General features: G+C 41.7%; 1 protein-coding gene and 1 pseudogene across 4 annotated transcripts in view; both read left to right on the forward strand.

The window, feature by feature from the left end:
* The first annotated feature begins 329 nt into the window (after positions 1–329).
* Positions 330–18,292, forward strand: part of Cry1 (cryptochrome circadian regulator 1) — a 57,873-nt gene continuing 39,910 nt past the window's right edge. For 2 of the 3 annotated variants that reach the window (XM_087556291.1, XM_087556292.1), the window contains exon 1: positions 330–1,069. In XM_087556291.1, the coding sequence (XP_087412417.1) occupies positions 912–1,069 (158 nt within the window). In that variant the 5' untranslated portion in view covers positions 330–911. 3 annotated transcript variants of the gene reach the window in all.
* Positions 4,396–10,047, forward strand: LOC148004587 (N-acetylneuraminate-9-phosphate synthase pseudogene; annotated as a pseudogene). The gene has a single exon (XR_015625176.1). The product of XR_015625176.1 is annotated as an N-acetylneuraminate-9-phosphate synthase pseudogene (transcript).

Here is an 18,292-nt window from a genome sequence, read left to right on the forward strand (position 1 = left end):
CGGGTCCCCGCGAGCTTCAGCCAATGGAGGCGGCTCCCAGCCCAGGGAGCAGAACTACGCCTCCTCCCCCTCCCCGCGGCCTGTGGACCCCGCGAGCGTCCTGGGACTGAGGAGACCCGCAGAGGCTGCGACCCCGGCTCCCAAGCGACAACACAGGTCGGGAGCGCCCAGCGATCGCAACGGGTCCCGAAGCGCCAGGCGCCGAGGTGCACGCGGAGGTCCGAGCCAGCGTAGTAAACACACTTCAGAAACGTGAGGTGCCGGTGGTCACGTGGGGAGCGTACCGCCCAATGAGAAGCCGGGGGCGGGGCGGAGGCCGCTGACGCGGCGGAGTCACCCGGGCAGCCTCGGGACCGGTGACCGGCCGGCGAGTGTCCCGCGGCCTGGAGCTCTAGCCCGCGCTATCCGAGCTCGCTGCCCACTCTGGGGCGCACAGGCCGCGTCGCGCGGAGGCCGCGGAAGCTCGTGTCGGTCCGTGGAGGCCGCCTGGGGCGCGCCACCGTCTCCTCGCGGGCCGCCTCGGTTGGGCGAGCTTTCCGTGACGAGCCTCCCGGGGCTGCTGCGGCCAGCTCGGGCCGTCGTGGCGGCTCGAGCCCCGCGCGCTCGCTTGTACTCCGGGGGTCCCAGGCCCTGGAAGGTATGCGTGTCCTCCGGACGCTGGGCGCGGGCTCCTGAAGGACGTCGCGCGTGGATCCCGGAGCCTCGGCAGCCTCCATTCATCTGCCAGCTGCGCGCTCGCCGCCTCCGCGCCCCGCCTCGGCGTCGCCTCCTCCCGTCCCCTCTCTGCCGCCCTTTCCCCACTCCTCGCGTGAGGAGGTTCTCCTGGAAGCGCAGGTGTCGGTTATGAGCCCGACTTCCCTCGCTTGAAGCTCTCGGTAGAAGAAGTCGGGGTGACCCGCCGCGCCCCGAGCATGGGGGTGAACGCCGTGCATTGGTTCCGAAAGGGACTCCGGCTGCACGACAACCCCGCCCTGAAGGAGTGCATCCAGGGCGCCGACACCATCCGCTGCGTGTACATCCTCGACCCCTGGTTCGCCGGCTCTTCCAACGTGGGCATCAACAGGTGGCGGTGAGTCCGAAGCGCTTGGGAGATCGATCGCGGTGTATGGGAATCGGGTGTCGATGAGTTAGTGTCAGATCTGAGATTTGGTTTTAATCCAGGGACCGAATTGCCTGCATCGTTGAAGAATTGTAGATGTGGTCAGTATTAAATAGTACAGACTTAGTAGTAGAGAGTACCGATGACTCTGAAACACCGGTAAGTTATGTGCCTGTTGTTAATGGGAACTCCTTCCCTGATTTGTGAGAAATGACTAGGAGGAGAATTAAACATTCCTAGATCTTAATGGCCTTGATATCTTAGGCCTCCGAAAGGATCGGAAACCTTAATGTTGACGTGTGTGTCTAGGTAACTCCTGGTGTAGAAAAAAAGCCATTCATTTATTATAGCGGGCTCCGGATCCAGCTTTCTTCCCCCTTGAGGTTAGAGGAGGAAAAGCAAGGGAAAGAATTACCCGATTTCTCTTTGCTCAACTCTCTCTCAACTCCTCCTTGTGGTTGACAAGATAAAGCACAGTTTTTCTTTCGAGGCAAAGTATAATCCTTCTAGGGAATCACCACTGCAAGAAATCCTCCGTTTTATGAGCTGTACCTGGAAAAACAGGATAGATGATTGCGCGACGGACTGAAATGAAGCATTACTTCAGCAGATATGTTGTGCCAGCCATATCTTTGGATATGAGGGATAGAGTTGTTAACGAGAAGTCTGCCCTCTTCAGGCAAATGTCCAAGAAAGGAAAAATGTACGTGTAGTCTTTTAGGAGATGAGAAGTCTGCAAGGAAAAGACTAGGTAAACAGGGCCAGGGATGGGAACACAATTTAAAATAATGTTACCTGGGGATAAAGCTCGCTGGAAGAGTTACCGCTAGGATGTGTGAGTGAGGTTCAGTAGTAGGAACCATGGGAAAGAATGTTGATTGATAAAATAATGGAGAAAGTGATCGGAGATTTGAAGACGTGGTGGGATGCAGCTGTTTAAGGGAAGAACATTGCAGGAAAAGGTCCTGAGGTGAGAACGTGCTTGATCTTTGGAAGGAACAGCCAGCCAGGATGACTGGAGCAAAACGTCTCGGGAAAAGTACTAGTCGATGAAGTCAGAGTGGTAACAGGGCCAGATGACAGAGCTGTGTAAGAGCTGTGAAGGCAGTTATGAAGGTCTGTGATTTTACTTGAGGAAAGTGGAAGTGATTACAGGATTATTAGCAGAAGTGACACGAGCTAACGTAAGTTAGAAGACAGGGTTTTTTTGTTTTTTTGTTTTTTGTTGAGATTCTGAGAACGTGATGAATTGGGCATTGAAGCTGGACAAGAAGTGTGGGAACCACTTAGGGGACGTTGGTTTCCAGCTGCAAGCTTGGAGAATGGCTGGGATGGATGTGCTGGCAAATTGGTTATGGGGTTGAGCAAAACAAAAAGAGCTATATTACCATAGTCAAAAGGTGAAAACAATCCACATGTCCATCAACTGATTAGTGGACTTCACGGTGTGGTACTTGGCCATGAAGGAATGAAGTATTGATAAATGCCGTAAACGGTGTAGGTGAACCATGAGAGCATGGCAGCTGAAAGAAGCTAGTCATGGAGCTTCATACTGTAATGATTGTGCTATGAACTATCCACAGTGGGCGAGTACACAGGGACAGAGAGCAAATTAGTGCTGACTTAGTCCTGGGGAAACTGGAGAGTCAAGAGGGCATCTCTGTGGACACACAGGTGATTAAAACTTCCTGGAAAGTTCTTGTCAGAACACTTCCATGAATAGCTATTAAACTGTGAGCTTTAAGAAGTCTACTTACCTCTTCAAGACTCAGCCCAAATGTCACTTTTTCCCTGTGATACCTTCATCATCTGGTCTAGGGTGATAGAAACTTCTGAACCCTTACACCATTTGCTTGCCATTGCTTCTTAGACCTTCTAGGATGTACAGCTTTTGTAAATGAATGTTTGGTATCGTTAGTTGGTTTGGGCTGCTGATTAGATTGAGTGGTTTGCAAATAAAAGACTTATTTCTCTCAGTACTTGAGGCCGAGAAGTTTGAGATCAAAGCACTGGTATATCTGCTATCTAGTAAGGGCATTTTACCTCATAGGTGCATGCTGTGTATGTTCTTAGATTATGGGGGAATGAAAAGAGCCTCACAGGTCTGATCATGGGAATCATCCCACTGGTGAGAGGAGAACTCTCCTAACTTGATTGTCCCGTGGTAACATCACATTGGAGATTAGGTTTTGTCATAAGAGTTTTGGGAATGGAAATGCAACATTCTGACCACAGCAGGTGTAGAATATATTCATTCCTCTCTTCCATTCGGCAGATTGTACCTGCCTAAAGAGAAGCTACAGTTTCCCTTAAACCAAAGATTGTCTGTCTGTTCTTCCTATTTGTGGAAGGTTCTATTCCTAGGAATTTGTAGCACTGACTACAACAGAGTCTCTGCCAAAGACTCTGTGTGTGTGTGTGTGTGTGTGTGTGTGTGTGTGTGTGTGTGTGTGTGTGTTGTAATTGAGAGAAAAGGCAGAGCCTGAAAACATAGTCCTAAAGGAAATGAGGAAACAGACTGTAGGACATGGGGAGGGGTCTGCATTCTCTATACAATAATAAGTACATAGTAGTCACCTGGTAAATATTAGTTTAATTTCCCTTATAGATCTAGAGTTTAAGAATGAGGCACTTTCATTACAACTTAGATACTAATGTATCCCTGAGAGTTATAACTGAGAAACCTAGATAGCTAGGTGTGGTGGTGTGTGCCTATAATCCCAGCACTTGAGGGATAGAGGATAAGGGAATCAAAAATTCAAAGTCACCCTCAGCTACATAGTGATTTTGAAGTAAATCTGGACTAAATTAAAGACTACCTCAAAAAGCAAAATTTTAAAAAAGTTCAATGAATACATTACTTTTATTATTTAAACTTTAACTACACAGTTGAAACCATCACACATAAGACCTTTAATCACTAATGCACCAGTTAGTACTAATCTACTAGTACACGAAGAGCTAAATTTACAAATGTGCCTGCATAATTACCTTTCCAGTATATGATTTCAGTAAGAAACATGTAGATCATCTTTGATACACTTTTCTAGTTTGATTATTTAACTTTTTATTCATATATTTTCAAATGTCTCAAATCTACAACTTCTGTTCTTATGTGTGTTACTGAAAAACATAGCACATTTAAACTTTTAATTACCTCAGTTGTCAGATCTGTTCTCGTTTTCCTAATAGGCATTTGGATTTTTCTGGTTTTTTGGGTCTAAGGTTTGTTGACTGTTTTTCTATTTTGCTGGTTATTACTCAACATGATGATACGCATCTGTAACCCAGGACTCAGGAAGCTAAGGCAGGAAGATTGTTGAACATTAGAGGGCAACCTGTGCTCCACTGCAAGATGCTGTAGAAAGAAAGGAAGGAAGGGAGAGAGAGAGAGGAAAGAAGAGAGGGCGGACAACCTCCTATAAAAATAATAAATAATAGTAATATTAAAAAGAATACCTTTACAAAAAGCATGAGGTCCAGGGTCCACATAGTTTGATGTTAGGTTTGTTGAGTGACTTTTCCCAGAGAGGTGTAAAGTCACATCTACTGACTTCTCAGGAAGGGCAATGACAGAACAAGGAAAGGATTCCATCCAAATTGGTCCAAATCAGACAGCTGTGTCAGCAGAAGTCCCACCCCAACCACTTGTTTCTTCTTTCTGTACTTAGAAAGAGGATGGCCTTGGTGAGGGGCTTGTGAGCCTTGTGACTCCTAGTCTTTCTCTAGGAGAAATGGTAGTAGCCAGATCTTGTTAGGCCTTGTGAGGGCCTCAGTCTGTTTTGCTTTAGAACAGGGATAGCTAGGCCTAACCCCGAGGAAACATCAACACTTACGGGGTTCTGAGAACAGATAAATCAGTGCTGTACAGATGGTTTCTAAGCATAGTAGAATAAAAGGAAACCACGTAGAGCTTCGTTAAATAGAATACAGCAACACTTTTGAAATAAACCTTAGACTCATCTCAAGAAGGTACTGGAAATACACTCATGGAAGTCATTGATAATTAAGTAGATCAAAGAAAAAATTATTTTCAGAGATGTTGAAAACAATAAAATCCAGCATTCCTTCTTCATAAAAACTAGTTCTAAGTCAGAAACAAAGGGATACTTGGCAATATGAAAAAGCTACTCAAATCTCTTGCTTGATGGGTAGGTAACATTAGAAGCTGTAAAGTCTGGAGCAGGATTAAGGCTCTGGCCATCATCATATGCCAGAGACACCATGCAGTATAAGGAGCATAGAATTGAAGGAGGAAGGAAAGTTACTGCTATTTGTAGCTAAGGTGACTATAACAAAGGTCATGTGATAACAGTTGAGGGGTGTGGCTGGGTACAGTATTTTTTAATCTAAGTTACAGAAAATTGGAGTGATGTATAGTTCAACAGTATCTGTTTTATAAGGTTTCCTTTTCTTTGTTCTCCTTTATATTCAGGTATCTGAAGAGGGGGTGGAAAGGGTGTCAGAGGCAGAGGAAATGGGTATCTGCAGCAAAGCAGTGTTTACTGGACACAGCAGTGCCTTACCCCATAGATAAGTTGGGTTCATAGGCGGACACAATAATGGGTTGTATTCTTTGCCTAGACTCTGTTCTCTAATAGTGAGGTGTGGGATAGTAGGTCTTCATCGGTTATGAATATTCTTTAGGGGTTCAGCAGAGTACACCTTAGTCTTTCTAGCAAGAAGAGTTTCAAGGTCTTCCAAAGCCCCAGCAGCTACTTCTGCCTATTCTCCTGCTTTTCTTTCCTCTATTTGTCAAACGCACCTGGAATTCCCTCTGTTAATCTCAGCTTTGATGTCTTGCTGTTAGAGTCTTACCTTCTCATAGTCACAGGAGTGGCCAGGGGAAGCTCATTTCTTCCAAATGTAATATGTAAACTCAAAAGTAAAATATTTAAACAAAAATAAAAGATTAGTGAATTCAGTGATGTAATCATATAAAAGTTGTTCATGCCAATATCAATATGCCAAAGAAACCTTAGTGGTGACAGAATGTGTAGTAAAGTGTGATGTCCTTAGCATACAGAGGCCCCTGTCCGTCAGAGAATTCTGAATCAGGCCATCTCACACCTTCTGTTCGTCTAAGAGTGTAGTAGAGGCCACGCTGCCAGCTGCTTTGGTTTGAGTGTATTCTATAATGTTTATGTCAGATGGTCATGTAATCCTCAGTGTGACAGTGTTGAGGTGGCCCTTTAAGGGCTGTGATACTAAATGTGGTCTCCTCTCTCGTATTCCCATGTGCATGTCTTGCACTTCCACCTTCTCCTGTGGGATGAAAGGAGGCGCTTAATAGATTCTGGTTCCTGCATCTTGGCCTTTCTGGACTGTGAGCAACATTTCTATAAATTATGAATTTCCCAGTCTTAGGTAACTCTTTCATAATTGCACAAAATGTCCAAAGAGAGTAACTTTTTCTTAAGAGACTTACACAGTGAATATTTTAGGCATTGTAAACTGTGAATATTTCATATTTTATCTATTGGTGAATATTTTCATATTCACATTTTTATGCAACTCTTTACAGATACAGAAATGGCTTTCAGGTCATACAAAAGCAAACAGTAGATTATATGTATTCATCCTATGGACTGTGGCCTACAAATCCTTCTATATTTGAATACCTATGGCTTCGAATAGTATTTGTCTTTAAATTATCTGATTTATCCTTCCTTCGTTCCTTTCCTTAAATGCTGGTTCCTCTTCCTGATCTTTCTTTTTGGGGGAAAAAGGGGTGTCAGGAAGCTATCCATATGCTGTATGACTGAACTACATCCCAATTACTCATTTCAGTTTTCTGAAATAGGATCTCACAGAGTTGCCTTGAACGTTGACGCCTCAGCCTTCCAAGTAGCTGCAATTTCAGGTCTGTGCTACCAGGTTCAGCTCAAATGACTCTTCTATAGCACAGATGAAAAACCTGCTTTGAGTTTTTAACCTTTGATTGCAAAATATGATCCCTTCACATTTATTGTTATTGCTGACTTTAGAATTTTATGTTTGCCTTGTTTCTTCCATGTTTTTCTTTTGTTCTTTATTTTTATGTGAATTTTATTCTTTATTGGCCTTTTTGGTAGACTGATAATTTTATAGGTTTTTACTTTTGTTTTACTAGGGCTTACTTTAAATTTCTAACAGTATATTTGGATTTAATTTTTTTCTTCTTAACAGTTAAGAATTAAGCAGTGTCAATAATATGAACCAAGTAACACATTTTCTTTTCCATTTGCTGTCTCCAAATTTTAGTTCTATATTTTATTTGTAGAGTATTTTTCAGCACTTATTTTAAACTTTATGATCACATTAGTCATAATTGTTTGGAATTGACTGAATTTTTAACTGTTTGATGACCACTATTTATATACCACTTTTTGATATTTTTGAGTCCCAGAAGTTGCCTTAATTTATTTGTTTTCCTTTTCTCTGGATTTCTTTCTATTCTTTGCACACTGGGGCAGGCTATTCATTTGTTTGTTTTGAGGTAGGGTTTCACTTTATAGCCAGAGTGACATTATAACAACCTTCCCACCCTAGACATCTGAGTCCCAGATTATAGATATACACTACCCACCACTCTGGCTATTCCTTGGATTTTTAAATAGTCTTAAGATTTAGATGACACCAGGACCTTTGAAATAATGACTTTTCTTTTAATGAAAATACTCTTTGTAACAGAAAGCAAATCAAAATAATACAAACAGGCTTTAAAAAACTGTCAACTAGAAAGTACATCTTAAATATTGTGCAATACTTCAGATACCTCTTTTTGTACATTTAAAATAGAAGTTTGAATAGGAAATAAAGTTTGAGTAGGGAAATATTTATGGGTTCATATTATATATGCCATTAAAAAAAGGATTTAATGCCAGGCGTGGTGACACATACCTGTATTCCCAGCTCCTGGGAATTGGAGACAAGAAGATGGCGAATTCAAGGTTATCTCACTATAGAGGCAATTCGAGTCCAGCCTGAGCCACACGAGACTTTCACAAAGCAGGAATTGCAGAAATGGCTGCAAGATCTGAGCTTAGATCTCCAGCTTCTTCACCAGTCGTGCATGGAGACAGCCAGATACTGAGAGATCATCTCCAGGTTCAGTGAGGAAAACCTCTATTAAAAAATGAAGGGGGCTGGAGAGATGGCTCAGTGGTTAAAAGTACTGACTGCTCTTCCAGAGGTCCTGAGTTCAATTCCAGCAACCACATTGGTGGCTTCCTGCCATCCATAATGGGATCCGATGCCCTCTTCTGGTATGTCTGAAGACAGTAACAGTGTACTCATATACATTAAATAAATGAATAAATCTTTAAAAAAAAAATGAAGTGCTAGATGTGGTGGCATAGGCCCTTAATCTCAGCTCTAAGAGGCAAAGCCAGGAAAAGAGCTCTGGGAGTTCATTGAGGCCAGCAGGGATACATGATAGAAAGACCTCTCTATTAAATAAGGAGGAAACCTAAAAGACACCTGACTATGTACATGCACACACACAAGCATGAGCACACGAGAGAGAGAGACAGAAAATAATATCTGGGCAGTGGTGGTGCACACCTTAAACACCAGCCCTTAGGAGGCAGAGGCAGACTGCTATCTCAGCTCAAGATTAGCATGGCAAGTCTATCAGATCATGAAGCCCCTGAATCCCAACTTCTGCTTCCTCCAGTGCATCAGTGCGTACCCACTACAGCCCGAGGATGCCAACTTACGTGTCATCTCGGAATACCAGAAGCTCTTTCCTGACATTCCCATAGGGTATTCTGGGCACGAGACAGGCATCGCCATATCTGTGGCCACAGTGGCTCTGGGGGCCACGGTGTTGGAACATCATATAACTTTGGACAAGACCTGGAAGGGAAGTGAAAACTTAGCCTCACTGGAGCCTGGAGAACTGGCAGAGCTGGTGCGGTCTGTGCGACTGGTGGAGTGGGCACTGGGCTCCCCAACCAAGCAGCTACTGCCCTGTGAGATGGCCTGCAATGAGAAGCTCGGCAAGTCCGTGGTAGCCCAAGTGAAAATCCCAGCAGGCACCATCCTGACCCTGGACATACTCACTGTGAAGGTGGGGGAACCCAAAGGCTATCCTCCTGAAGACATCTTCAACCTGGTGGGCAAAATGGTGCTGGTCACTATTGAAGAAGATGACACGGTCTTGGAGGAATCCGTCCAAAGTCAAAGCAAGAAAATCAAGGCTTAAAATAAAGTGCCACTCCGGGCTTCTCGGCCACCCTGAAAAAAAAAAAAAGATTAGTATGGCAGCCTGGTCTACAGAGCAGGTTCCAGAACAGCCCAGGCTACCCAGAGAAACCCTGTCTCCAATCACCAAAAAGAAAAGAATACACTTGTTCCCTTATCTGCAGAGATACTTTCCAAGATGTTTCCAGGTACCCACAAACACAACTGAATATAGAACCATATATATGCTTATCAAGCACTATAGATATGTATAATGCTTAAGAAGTTATTACCAATAACACAATAACTAATAAAATAAGTTTAACAATATAGTTCAATAACAGTTATTCAAATCTACGAGTTTCTGGTATTTCTATTTAATGTTGAAGGCTTCACTTGACTGTAGGTAATTGAAAATAGAGTGAAAGAAACATCTGATAAGGAAGAAGCTACCATAATCACTTTATTGCTATTAAAGATGAGTTCCACATGAAAGTGAGTAAAACCATTGAGAAAGACAAAGCAGGCCAATAGGAAAGGGGAGGGTGAAAGAAAGATCGAATTGGTTGATTGAGTTCTATAAATAGGTATAAGAATGAGCCTGAGATATCTCTGAATTAAAACAGATTGATTTAGCAAGGGAGTCACAAACTATGTCACTTAACTCTCTGATGTTACTTCATAGAGAGTAGAGACTACATCCTTGAGACCTAGCATTTGAGAGGCTGAGGCAGAAGGGTCTTAAGAGTTTGAGGCCATCCTGGGTTATAAAGAGAAACCTTATCTCCAAAAAAATTAATAATAATAACAAAAGCTCATGTATTCTTGGTTTTCCTCTTGGGATTATAAAATGACAGATTCATAAGGGGCTTTAAATATTACATCTGTCATTTTTAAAAAAATAATTTTTCACCTCATAGGGAAGAAAAGAGTTTATTTTGCAGCCAAATATGAGTAACCTGGCCTGGGAATAGATTTCAGTTGTCCCAGATACCATGTTTCACTGTGGAAGTTAATTACATGAGTTTTATTAGTTACAGACAAATAAAGTCATTAATCAAGGGATTTAACAAGCACTGGTGTGGACTACAGTAGATGGGTTACAGCAAAGCAAGGAAACTCCTTAGACGTTTTAGAGTTTAGCGGGTAATATCCTTGGGTTTTGGACTGGTAGATGCTAGCGGTCTGTTAACAGATTTTAAAGACTTCAGTAGTAATCATGCTCTCCCATCAGACACAGGGGAGGCAATGAATGACTTTCAGAGGGACCAAAAATATCCTAAGGTAATTTGTTTATAGCCTATAATACATTTATTCTCCGTAATTACACAGTTCAGTCATTTAGCCTCCTAGAAACTCGTACAGAGATCAAGCTATGTTTCCCCTCAGGGACTTGAATTTACACATCTTTACCATCACATCTTTATCATGAATAAAGCCAAGTGGTGTGCCTTACTGAGGCTTGCCTCTCTTCTCCACCTTGGGGTAGGGGTGGAGGGACATCGTTAGCATAAACTCCAAAGCAAGCTATCTTTTGCATCTCTCTAACTTCATTTTGTCATACTTACTACTTTAGGCTAAAGGTCAGGGCAACTGAGTAGACTTCCTTCTAGAAATCAGTCTCAGTTCAGTGGGTGTGGTGATACACACCTGTTTCACCAGCTCTCAGACTGAGGCAGGAAGTTACAAGCAACTTCCAGATTATTCTGGGCCACATGGCAAAACATGAAGCAAACCAGTCCCCTACTAAGGAATCTAAGCATGGTGAGGATTGTTTTAGCAGGAAATGGGGTAGGAGGTAGCTCTTAAAAGCAGACATAACATCCACCACAGAATACACATACCAGTGTCTGTTTGGAAATGACAACCAGAGAATGTCCATTACACATGAATGCAATTTTAAAAATATGTTATAGGGTAGAGGAGCTATGAGTGACAGAATGTCTTGCCTGCTCAGATGTGAGACTCTGGGTTTGATAATCAACACTACTACAATAATAATAATAATAATAATAATAATAATAATAATAAAACAAATTGTAATTGCCCTCTATGGTACTGGAGAGTGGTTATGATTATTGTTGCTCTTGCAGAAAATCCAGTTTGTTTTCCAGCACCCACATGGAGATTACAACCTTCTGTAACTCTAGTTCCATGGGAATCTGATATCCTCTTCTGACCTCCAGGGGTGCTGCTTACCTGTGCTACACATAAGTGCAGGTGAACCATTCACACACATTAAAATGATAGTTAAAAAAAACAGAACCTTTTGTAAAGTCCTATTCTTTTATAGAGGTCATGATTACATGATCATAGGGACTTATTAGAAACTGCTCCTTGCTCCCCCTAGCTGTTCCCGTTTGTTTCCAATCCCTCTCTAATTCCCTCTGCAAAAGAGAAGTCCCTCCTTAGTTTTCATTTAACTAGCTGTGGGAGATCAAAGCAGTATGATGTCCATGTCTGGATCTGCCTAAATATGTCGTCATCTCACAGGCCTTCCATTCTAAAACTACCCAACCCCCTCCACTCAGCACTAAGCAGCCAGGTTAGAACAACCTTGCCCCATATCCCATGGAAATGGGATGATTATCAGTGGGGAGCGTGGCAGTCTAGAGAAGAATCATGTATATGCACACTGTGTGTGTGTGTGTGTGTGTGTGTGTGTGTGTGTGTGTGTGTGTGTGTGTGTATGTGTGGATGTAAAAGTATAGCTACTTAACTATAACCGTTATTAGTTCAGTCCTTGGGAGGGTGAGATGATGAATTGGGAGCGGCAGTCTCTGGAGAAGGATGTATGCTATCCATAGCTGAAGGACGAGGCTGCCAAGCACGTAAGAGAAGGGTAGGTGTACATGACCAGAAACTGAGTGGAGATCCCAGAGTCCTGAACTGCCTTACATTTGCCAACCTCAGATCACACACACACACACACACACACACACACACACACACACACACACACATTTAAAACTTGATGGGTTTTGATAAGCCAACAGGTAACAACCATTCTAATTACAATAGAATGTATCTTTTACCATAGAAAATTCACTTGTAGCCCTCTTCTGATCTTTTGAGGGATTAAAAAAAAATATGCCTCCACTTTCTGACCTACATCTGTCAAATAATTACTTACAGTGGGGTTTGGTGTTTATTTCATAAACTGCTTTCCCCCTATCTCAATATGTCTGTGGCGAACTATTAAAATCTGTGAGCTAGGGGCTGGGGGTAGGTCAGAGAGTGAAAAGAGCTTGTCAAGCATGAAGACTTGAGTTCAAATCTGTAGCACTCACATTAACAGCCAGATATATGCTGTGTCTGTACTCCCATTTGCTGTGGAGTGAAGGAATGAGGCAAGTCAGGCGAATCTCTGGAACCCAGTGATTCAAAAAGAGATATTGTCTCAAATACTAAGGGGGAAAACAACAGAACAAGACACCCCATGTTGATCTTTAACTTCTACATACATATACCACATATACAGTAAATAAATAACATTCTTAGCAAGTTTTGCATTTACAATTTTTAAAATCCTAACACATGGAAATTGTTGTTAATTTGACTTGATTATGAGCTGATTCTCTTCAAGCTTTGGACCTATGAGAAAACTCAGTGATGGAATGAGGACTTCTTTACTTCCCTGCTGTTGATCACAGCTTTCTCATTATTCTCACTCACGATTGGATAGATGGACTTTATGTTTTTAACTATCGTGTTATTTTGTTTCCTGATTTGCCAGTTTTATCAATATTAGTCTGTTTTACATTGGTATTGTAAAATACTAGACACTATACTTTATAAAGATGGGTTTGTATCTCAATTCCTCTAAATATCATGATGCTCTTCTCACAGCACCATGTTTCCCTGCCCAGTGTCGTAACCTGAGTGAAATGCAGACAGAGAAATAACTGCATGCAGAAGAGACCAAGTACAGTAGGGGGCTGTGACTTGTGATGGCCTGTTCTCATGGAAACCAACTTGATCTTAGTTAGGAGAGCCAAAGCAATCCCTTCTAAAGGTGCAGTATCCAAGACTTAGTTACTTCTAACAGCTCCCTTCCTCATCTTCCTCCTCCTCTTTTTTTTTTTTTTCTTTTTGGTTATTGGAGAAAGAGTTTCTCTGTGTAGCCCTGACCATCCTGGAACTCCTCCGTAGACCAGGCTGGCCTTGAACTCACAGAGGTCTGCCTGCCTCTGCCTCTCCCATCAGGGCAGGACCATCCTCTTAAAGATCTGCCACCACTTAATACCAGTAGGTTAGATAACGTGCTTCCAGGATGTGAGTTGTGCTGGAACACACTGATCGGACCAAACTTCAGTGTCCTCATTTGTCTTATTTCCCCACACGCACAGGCCTATAGGCACTCCACGAATCTTTCCACTTGGCAGTTCCTGAGCTCGTTTGTTGTGTTTTTATGATTGTCTCATCAGTTCATATTTTTTACCCTTGTCTACAGACGCATCATTAAATATTGTACAGCACTTGTTGGATGTTGGGTGTTTTTGTAATGATTTCCTCCTGCATTATAAGTTCTTGGAAGGTATGAATCCCACAGTTTTCTTTTACCTTTTCTTCCATACCTTGTCATCATCTGTAATCTCCTTACTTGTGCCTGAAACATATAATTTAGACTTTCCTTCAGTGACATCTTTTGAAGAAAAAGGCTTTTTATCAAACTGTGTCTCGTGTGTTTGTCTTATCATCAAAGGCTGTTTTGGTGACTATAGAACTTTTATGTTGCTGAGTGTTTTCATCTTGTTAAAAATACTGTGTCCTCTCTTAAATCTCATTGTTGTTATCAAGAATGATTGTTCCTTTAGAGGGAAACTGTCATCTACACTCCATAGCCACATTGAAATATCTCATACAGTCTTTGAAAAAGTGTGGAACCATACAGGGATACAGAAGGTGTGTTTCTGTAGAAAGTTTAAACTTCTTAGAGGTAGGAGAGGTACTGACTCCTCTCCAGGGCCTTGCAACACATGGAACATTAATCCACTCAAGAGTTGGTCCCTCCTTTCCAGTTTACCCCCTTCCCCTTTATTCAGAAAGCCAAGGAAATCTCACCATAAAATGTGCTTCACCCACTCCTTACCTTGTACCTGTGGCATTTTAGAACTGTTGGCTTAATGCTTCAAAGTGTCTTCATTTAGACACTTTATGTCTTATTCTGGTACTAAGCCTTGACTCCTGTCCCCTACATTGTAAATCCATCAGAACCAACAGGTCAGGTTCTCTGGGGTTAGCACTCTTAGTGCAGAAGCTGATTATATGATCTCCTTACCATTTGTTTGGTGGTTGTCTTAGTTAGGGTTTTATTGCTATGAAGAGACACCATGACCACGACAACTTTTATCAGGAAACTTAATAGGGGCTGGCTTACAGGTTCAGAAGTTCAGTGCCTTACTGCCACAGTGGGACATGGCAGTGAGCAGGCAGACAGGGGCTGGGGAAGGAGCTACATCTTGATCTGCAGGCAGCAGCAGGAGACTGCCACACTGGGCATAGCTTGAGCATAAGAGACCTCAAAGCCTGTCCCCACAGTGACACACTTCCTCCCACAGGGCCATACCTCCTAATAGTGCCACTCCCTATGGGCCAAGCATTCAATCAAACACATGAGTCTATGCGTGCCATTCCTATTCAAACACCACAGTGATTCCTTACTGTCTGTTAGGAATGCTTTTAGGAAGATGTTTTATCTCTCTGTTTTAATTTCTGATTTAGTGAGAAGATTGCCCTGAGTAACCTTGGTTATTATTTAAAATCAAACACATTTGGCCTTTGTGTGTGTGTATATTACCTATATATGTAAATATATAGACATCTATCTATCTATCTATCTATCTATCTATCTATCTATCTATCTATTTATCTATCTCATCTATACTCATTTTGCCCTTTTCATTTTCTTTTTGCTTTTAAAATTTTTAATTATTTCTTCTACATTTTGGGATTATAATATAATTACATTGTTTCCCCCTTCACTTTTTCCCCTACAAACCCTCCCTCATATACCTGTTTTTTTCTCTCTTTCAAAATTTATGGCCTCTTTTTTCCTTTTTCTTAATTAGAAAAATTGTTTTTCATATAATATATTTTGATCATGTTTTCCTTTTCCCCCAATTTATCCCTGACTCTCCCCCATGTCCTCTCTTTTTCATTAATTGTTATACTCATATATACATATATACATTATGTGTGTGGGTATGAATTTATATCCACTTTGTGTGCTTACATACTACCTCTGCGGTCTGTGTGATGTTACTGTATGTACAGTTTTAGAAATAACCCTTGGTATCAGATAACGACAGGTGTGCTCTTCTTTGGGCAAGCCGGTCTCTCCCACTCTCAGCATTCCCTAGTTGCCTGTAGTTCTCAATATAGGATGGGGCCCTGTAGGCCCTTAGCATGTCTGTTGTTGCCCTTGTTCAGCTCATGTTTAGGCAAGCATGTTGGTCTTACTGTGTAACTCTGACTGGTCTGGAACTTGCTGTGTAGACCAAGCCAGCCTTGAACACACACAGATCCATTTGCCTCTGCCTCCTGAGTGCAGTGCTGTAATTAAAGATGTGCACCACCTTCCCAAGGAGGGCTTCTCTTTCTCATTTGTAAGGATGGGACTGGGAGAGAAGGGGAGGTTGCATGCAGTTGAGATGTAAACTGAGTAAACAAATACTGGGGGGAAGACATGCTCCACCAGCCTGGCCCTTGTTCATTTTAGTGGTTTTTATTCATGCCTTTTCTCTTTTTATCTTGACTAGATGTTAGTTAAAGATCTTTTGAGAACTAAAATTACTGTTCTTTTCTATTGGAGTTTGTTGTCATCGTCTCTTCCTTATTTATTTACTGATGTTAGGGATTGAATCCATGTCCTCACACATGCTAGGCATCCATTCCACCAGGAGACATAACTACCAGCCCAGTGCAGTGTCTTATTATCACTAACCCTCCTCTGTCTCCTGAGAGGCTCTGCCAGAGCCTGACAAATACAGAGGCAGATGCTTGCAATCAACCATTGGACTGAGAACTGGGTACCCATTGGAGGAGTTAGAGAAAGGACTGAAGGAATTGAAGGGGTTTGCAACCCCATAAGAAGAACAACAATTTCAACCAACCAAACCCCCCAGAGATCCCAAGGACTAAACCATTAACCAGTGAGTACATATGGACAGACCCATGGCTCCAGCTGCATATGTAGCAGAGGATGGCCTTGCCAGGCATCAATGGGAGGAGAGGCCCTTGGTCCTGTGAAGGCTTGATGCCCCAGTATAGGAGAATGCTAGGGCAGGAAAGTGGGAGGGAGTAGGTAGGGGGAGGGGAGCACCCTCATAGAAGGAGGGGGAGGGGTAATGGAATAGGGGGTTTCCAGAGGGGAAACTGGGAAAGGGGATAACATTAAAATGTAAATAAAGAAAATATCCAATAAAAGAAAAGGAAAATAAAGAAGTTCCAAATAATTTTCTAGAGTTTACTATAATTGTTTCCTTAGATTAGCAATTTAGAAAATTTTTCTTGATCATATACTCAAAATAAAGCAAATTTTTCTGGTTAGCTTTTAAATACCATTTTTCAGTTTAAACACAAGAAGGTATAAAATGTGCTGAGTATTTCAGTTCTTTGATAAATACTTGACTTTTAATGCTCTAACATATACTCAGATAAAATGGCCTATATGTATACTACATACAAATGTGTGTGTGTGTGTGTGTGTGTGTGTGTGTGTGTGTGTGTGTGTGTATTCCACATGTTCACTCTGAGTATTAAGGAGTATGTTCTTTGATTTCTTTTTTCTAAATTAGGCCAGAGTTGTATTATCCAGATCTTTTCTACTGAGTTTTGGTGTGTTTATCATGATGTATTTTTTTACTTTCTCATTGTTATGACTGAATCCTGACAGAAACAATGTAAGGGAAGAATTGGTTACAGAAGTGTTAGCCCATGGTTGCAAGAGGGCATGGCATAGCAGTTCATATATGGAAGACCAGAAAGAGGGATGGTAATGCCAACCCTTCCTTTCCTCTTTATTTTGCCTGGGTCCCAGCCCATGGGATAGAATCCCCTATATTAGACCAGGTCTTCCTAATCATCCTTAGTCATTGCCACAAATGTACATACAGCTGTACCCAGATGTGTCTCACAGTCTCTCCTAGGTGATTCTAAATCCTGTCAAAACTGGCAATGAAGATTAGCCACGTCAGTCAGTTATCCGAGTAAAGAATGCCTAGAGTCACAGGTCTGTCTGAATGTGAAGTTCTGTCAATTATTCCCTTACACATTTGCAATTATAATATTATAAATGTTTTAACCTGGCTAATCAAAGCCTTTGTTTTTATTGTTATGAATTACAATTGTATGTATGAAATAGACAATTGCATTTTCCAGTGTCCATTATTGTGGACTTTATATCTCTTTAACATTTGTAATTAATACCACTATGGCAAGTTCTTTGATAGTTTTATAACAAACTTTTATATTTTATTTTTCAGCCTTGTAGGGCCTATGTTTTAGATGTTCTTGTGACTAGTATACTTTTCCTTTTTTGTTGTTTGAGTAGTTTTTATTTTTAGTAAAGCTCCTATTAGCCTGTTTATGTTTGTTCTTACTGGGGTATTTGGATTTATGTAAGTAATGTTTTAAAAATTATTTATTTATATATTTTACATGCATGGGTATTTTGCCTGCATGTATGTCTGTACACTATGTGTGTGCTGTGCCCAAGAAGGATCAAAGAGGGTGTTAGACCCCTGAAACTGGAGTTACAGCGGTTAGGCACTGCCATGTGGGTGCTGGGAATTGACCCCTGGACCTCTGCAGGAGCAGAAAGTGCTTTAACAGCTGAGCCATCTCTCCAGCTCTCTATCTTATTTTATGTTTCTTTTTGTCATTCCTGTTCTGCTGCTTTATCTACTGTTGTTTTAATTTTTATTTATTTAGATTATACTTTGAAAAGTGTACATTATGTTAACTATTCACTGATTATTATCAGTGCCTATAAATTCAGGTCTTCAATTAATAATTTGTCCCTTT

Source organism: Rattus norvegicus, chromosome 7, assembly GCF_021556685.1.
Source record: "Rattus norvegicus strain SHRSP/BbbUtx chromosome 7, alternate assembly SHRSP_T2T, whole genome shotgun sequence".
Classification (NCBI taxonomy): Eukaryota; Metazoa; Chordata; class Mammalia; order Rodentia; family Muridae; genus Rattus; species Rattus norvegicus.